The sequence below is a fragment of the Azolla caroliniana genome, unplaced genomic scaffold, assembly GCF_043228905.1.
Source record: "Azolla caroliniana isolate FFs.n. ecotype wild unplaced genomic scaffold, voAzoCaro1.0.p SCAF_5, whole genome shotgun sequence".
Lineage (NCBI taxonomy): Eukaryota > Viridiplantae > Streptophyta > Polypodiopsida > Salviniales > Salviniaceae > Azolla > Azolla caroliniana.
Window position 1 is genome coordinate 2,719,190 of NW_028230440.1, and position 5,182 is coordinate 2,724,371.

General features: G+C 41.3%; 1 protein-coding gene across 2 annotated transcripts; it reads right to left on the reverse strand.

The window, feature by feature from the left end:
• Positions 1–321: 321 nt before the first annotated feature.
• LOC147863630 (uncharacterized) lies at positions 322–4,203 on the reverse strand. 2 transcript variants are annotated; one of them, XM_087319879.1, is made up of 4 exons: positions 4,072–4,203; positions 3,791–3,926; positions 1,751–3,076; positions 322–1,091 (listed from the first exon to the last, which is right to left on the reverse strand). In XM_087319879.1, the coding sequence occupies exons 1-4, from the start codon at positions 4,158–4,160 to the stop codon at positions 435–437; spliced, it is 2,208 nt and encodes a 735-aa protein (XP_087176005.1). In that variant the 5' UTR covers positions 4,161–4,203; the 3' UTR covers positions 322–434. The 2 variants fall into 2 exon arrangements, with proteins under 2 accessions (XP_087176005.1, XP_087176004.1); XM_087319878.1 differs by having other exon boundaries at positions 1,751–3,082.
• Between the last annotated feature and the right edge of the window lie 979 nt (positions 4,204–5,182).

Genomic DNA, 5,182 nt, shown 5'->3' on the forward strand with positions numbered 1-5,182 from the left:
CTCAAATTTGCCCATAAAAACCCATTACATCTCAACAAAGGGCCATACAATTGAGAATCTGAGATAATAATGATATCCAAAAATATGGAAGAAAAACACAATTAAGTCAAATCAGCTGGTCGAAGTACACCCAAGTGAATGGGAAAAAAACTCAATTCATTGAGAAACGCATGTCACCGCATTACATCATCGTGATCCACCCCAATTTCTTGCCCATAGTGATCTTATAGAACAAGTATTTCTGATACTATGTATGCAGTATCTTGTCTGAATGCATACATGTGTTTTCAGCAAATGTACATAAAAAAACATGGAACCATCTGTAAGTGATCACATACATTGCAGTTCAAATAGCATAACAGTACAATATCATGATATATTCTCTCATGTGTGTGTGTTTGTGTAGGTAGGAACGACATCACGTAACACGTTCTCTAGTTTTGCCTAGCTGAAAGAGTACCATTGCTTAAGCTAGTCTTCCACGAGTAGTCATTTGAAGCCTGGAAGCTAGCTGCCAAGCTAGCCTTACACTTCTCATTCAATCTTTGCAACCTTAACTTCACCATGCAAAGGTCACAACTTGAAGCCACGCTTCCGTGTCGGCAGACAATGGGTGGTGATTCAATAGCATCGGTGACCATTTCAGGTTCATTATGGGCAGTTATCTCAGCTTTATTATGAACTGGTTTTTCAATATTAGCCTCAGGAATCTCGTCCCTATACATTTCAGGGCTTCCAAGCCAATTATTCACCCGAGAATCTTTCACCAGAGAAGAGAATGAATCGCCTTGGCTCGCTGGCGATGCAGATAATTTACTGCTCATACTTCCAAATTCGCCCATTATAAATTCTTCACCCAAATCACTACTTAGTTCTAGATCATGAGCTATATTTTTGTTGTTAATCATGCCATATTGCTCAAGACTCGGGTCATGAGTGGTGGGGCTATCGAGCTTAGTAGAGGTCACATAATTAGGTTGCGATGCAACCACCCGGGTCCCAGGATAATGTGGTCGGATACTATAAAGGGATGAGGCTGGCACATTTGAGACAAGAGAATGCAACCCATTGGATGCACTTTGTCGAATATCCTGTCATATCAAAGCCAAAAACCAACAATTAGGCAGCTAATTAGTTGCCAATGCTTAATAATTCGGCAACTTAATTGGTGTGCCAAAGCTTTTTATGATTAGGACACTTATTTAGTAATTAGGACATGTTATCTGTTCACTGAAAAGTATTAAACAACCTCCCATGTGGGAAATTAGGTCGAACTTTCATTTTACCTGTGGGAAATAAGAGCCTACTTTCCTCATGTTTCCCTACAAGATTTCAACATTGCTAGCTTCTGCAGGCAAGGCTTCCCATACCTGGCTAGTTGGGGCATATGTGGGAAATTATATCCCGTCATCAATGACCAAGTGGTAAATGAGGGCCCGTTTGCCATAGCAATGTGTGGATGATCGAAGTGGGAAAATGTGTATAACTTCTTGTGATAGATATACTTTAAATATGATAATGACTACTGCTATAAATTACACTATATTAACCCCGTTCCACATAAAATCTGCTCCACATGTTTCCATACAAGAGTTAAACATTGGGCTTCTGCAGGCAAGGATTTACATACATAGCTAGGTGCAATAGGGGAATTTTCCCATGTTGGAAACTAGAGCTCATAAATTCTCGTGATGCCTTCAATAAGATGATGATCATGATCATGACTACAACTATAAACTACACTACTAACCTTGTTCCAAGTAAAATCGATGGGTTTCCGCGGTGAGCTTCTCATGAATCCAGCTGCATCTCGGCTACTGGCTGTCGGAGAAGCAGGCTTTCCCCCACCACTAGAAGCTTTCATTTGAGACATTGACCCAGCACGTGGCATTGTTTCAGGATAATTAAAGGACGAGGTTGAAGATATAGGTCTTCTAGATTGTATCATCTTGTCGACTGTCTTTGAGGTAGCATTCGGGCTTCTTTCAATCTTAAGACCACTAGCTCTACTCGTGAACAAAGAAGCGCTACCAGAGCTCGGCCTGTCTAGTATAGTAGAACCTGGCAGTACGGTACTAATGGATCGGATGCGTGCAGGGCTTGCAGAGGCGCGTCGAGATATGGGGTCGGGCCCATCTGACGTGCGCCGGGATGTCAGATCATGACTGTCGGAGGTGCGTTGGGATGTGAGCTCATGGCCATCAGAGGTGCGTCTAGATATCAAATCATGGCCATCAGTTGACCGTCGAGCCATCATATCATGGCCGTCGGATGCACGACGGGGTGTGATGTGATGATTTTGACCATCAGGTACGCTACTTGTAGCTGCAATATGTATAGGGTGGTTTTCTATGGGTGATGAATAAGAGCTTCTCATGTTGGAGGAGGGGCGAGCGGCTGCAGTGGTTCGAAGGTTAGGCGGTGGCTCAAGTGCAAAACCAGGAATGGCAGAGAGTTGCTGCCAGGTGGCCATCGAATTCTGAGCTGGCACCTTACTATTGGGCGACGTACTACGAGAAGAAGGCGTGCTGCGCGATGGCAATGGCCTCCCCTTGGTCACTGAAGACGATCGGATCATCTGGACTGTCGATTGTGGTGTGGATGGACGCTTGGATGGTGTTGATGAGCGGCTCGATGTATTAGTCATCGAAAAACTACCACTGATACTACTACTGTTTCCATTGGTAGTTCTGACTAGAGATGAATCCATTGTTCTAGTTCTCATAGTGGGGGTTGTGGAGCGGGACGATATGATTGTTGCAGAGGGTGGTTGTTTCAAACTAGATCTACTTGTGGGCGTTGTCGGGCGAGATGGTAGTATAACCGTGTTAGGGTTAGGGTTTCTCTTAATCGGAGTTGAAGAGCGAGATGAAGGTCTAGTTCCTGATACTGAAGCTGAAGCCAATGTTGATGCTGAGGAAGAGGAAGAGGAGGAAGGTTTTTTGCTACTAATTGTAGAGAAATTAGCTCCATTACTGATAGATCTCGCTGCTGTATTCCATCCATTATTTCTTTGTGAAAATAGGGTTGAATCTTTGATTTTGCTAGTGATGAGGTCTGGTTTTGAGCCCACCACCTGTTGCTGCAAAATCTCGACCTTAGCATCCCACATATGGCTATGAAGAAATGGCTTGCATATCAAATTTTTTGGATTAAGTAAAAGATGAAGACGGGAACAAAAACATAATCCTTTTAAACACACATAATGCACATTTGGCTGATTTAGAGGAAGGTTAAAAGGGAAAACTAACCTTTTTAAAAACACACACACATTTGGCCACGGTGAATGAATTAACAGATTTATGGAAAGATTAAGAAGGAAAAAGAACCCTTTAGAAACACACATTTGGCTATCGTGAACCTAACTTTAGGGTAAACACACCACTTACCAGATTTTAAGCCCGATTAAATGGAAAAAATAGTTATTTAGGGGAACTTTAAGCTATACGGAATTAACAAATTTTGAACAGGATTAAGAGGGGGAAAGGCATTAGAAAAAGCATAAATTTAGCTATGGATGTAACTTTAGGATGAGATTAACGACAGGGGAAACCCCTTTAAAGAGACACATTATGGTGAAATAATAGTTTCATGAGGGAAATACCCTTAAAAAAGGATTTGGCTATGGTGAATTAGCAGATTTTGGGGGCCGAACACCCTTGCAAAATATGCATTTGGCTGCTATGTTGAAGTGTAATAGGTTGAAAGTAAGATTATCAGTGAGAAAAACACCCGAGAAAAACGCACAGGTTTTATATCTTTTTCTGCCTATTTCAGAATTATAACTTACTCGAGAGGTCTTGATTGTGGCAAGAGACCGAACCAAATTCGGCAAAGATGTGGGATCAGATAAGAAATTCTCTGCATTTTCTGATGAGTTATAATGGTAAATTTGCGCAGGAGGAGATCCTGGAGGTGTCAAAAGCCTGCAAATACAGAATAAAAGAAGAAGACGCGGTGAGAGAAACAGTAAAAAGACGAAGAAGATAACTGATCGGTTCTCTTATGAGACCAACAATATAAATACGATTTAAGAAGAAAGTAACCTAGACGATATTTGTTTGGTTATACCAGTCATAGTCATTTTTTCCTAGATCTCCTGTGAGAAGGTCATCCCCTCCAGTGCTGTTGCTCTCTGCTACAGCAGAAGAAGACGCCATAGCTGTGAAGCTTCACTAACAGCAATATCTTCGATCTTCTTCTCTCCCAGATCAATAAAAAATTACCACCCAAGAAGAGCTTCTTTTTAAGGCTAAATCCAGAAGGCAAAGCTAAACGTAGCGCAGAAGAGAGAGATGCTTTTTACACAGCGTTTCTGCGGACCCCTGAGCGAGCTTCAGAGAATCTGACGATGGCAGTCACGACCAAAGTAACTAATCGAAGACCCAACACAGGAAATGAGGTCTGACGATAAAAGATAAACAATTAGGAAAGGTCAGCAACGGCGATAAAGAAGAAGAAGAAGAAGAAGAAGAAGAAAGTTTAAGAAAATGCGGTCAGAGTAAGAGCAAAATCTGAGGAAAGGTCGCTTCGGCGATATAGAAGGAGAAGAAACAGGAGAAAAGCGTAAGGTTATGGCGAAATGTAAGAGAGGAAGAAAGAAAAAGGAAATGTTCAGATCTTTGAGAAAAGTTGAAGCAAAGGTCGGCTATGGCGGATGAAGAAGGTTTGCTCTAAATTAATAAATACACTTAATATGTATTTATATTTGTAAATAACGCGGATCACGTTCTGTTTTCTCAATTAAATTTTAAATAACCCCCCCCCCCCCCCCCCCACTTTAGAAACTTTTTTTTAGACCTTTGGTTGATTGATTTAGTTGAGATTAGTTAATATCTTGGAAAAAGCACTCTGGTGAAGTAATTAACGTCTTGATTATAACCATCTTAAAACTCAAGGGGCTTAATTTGTGGAGATTAAGGGCATATTTGTCGTGAAGGAAGAGATTAAGATGATGGGTTCTCGTGTTTCGGCTATTACTGACGTGTGTTTTTTATGAGGTTATGTCAAATCGGAGTCCTTTTCTGGTGGCCATACCCTATACATGTATTTTGACGTGTTTCCTAATAGGCATAGATGTATGTTCATGTCCATGCTACTTAGGCACATTGTCAGTGATGATCAAATGCCATTTCTCTCTACTTCACAAAACTTTACAAGAAGCCTGATAACATATTAGCTC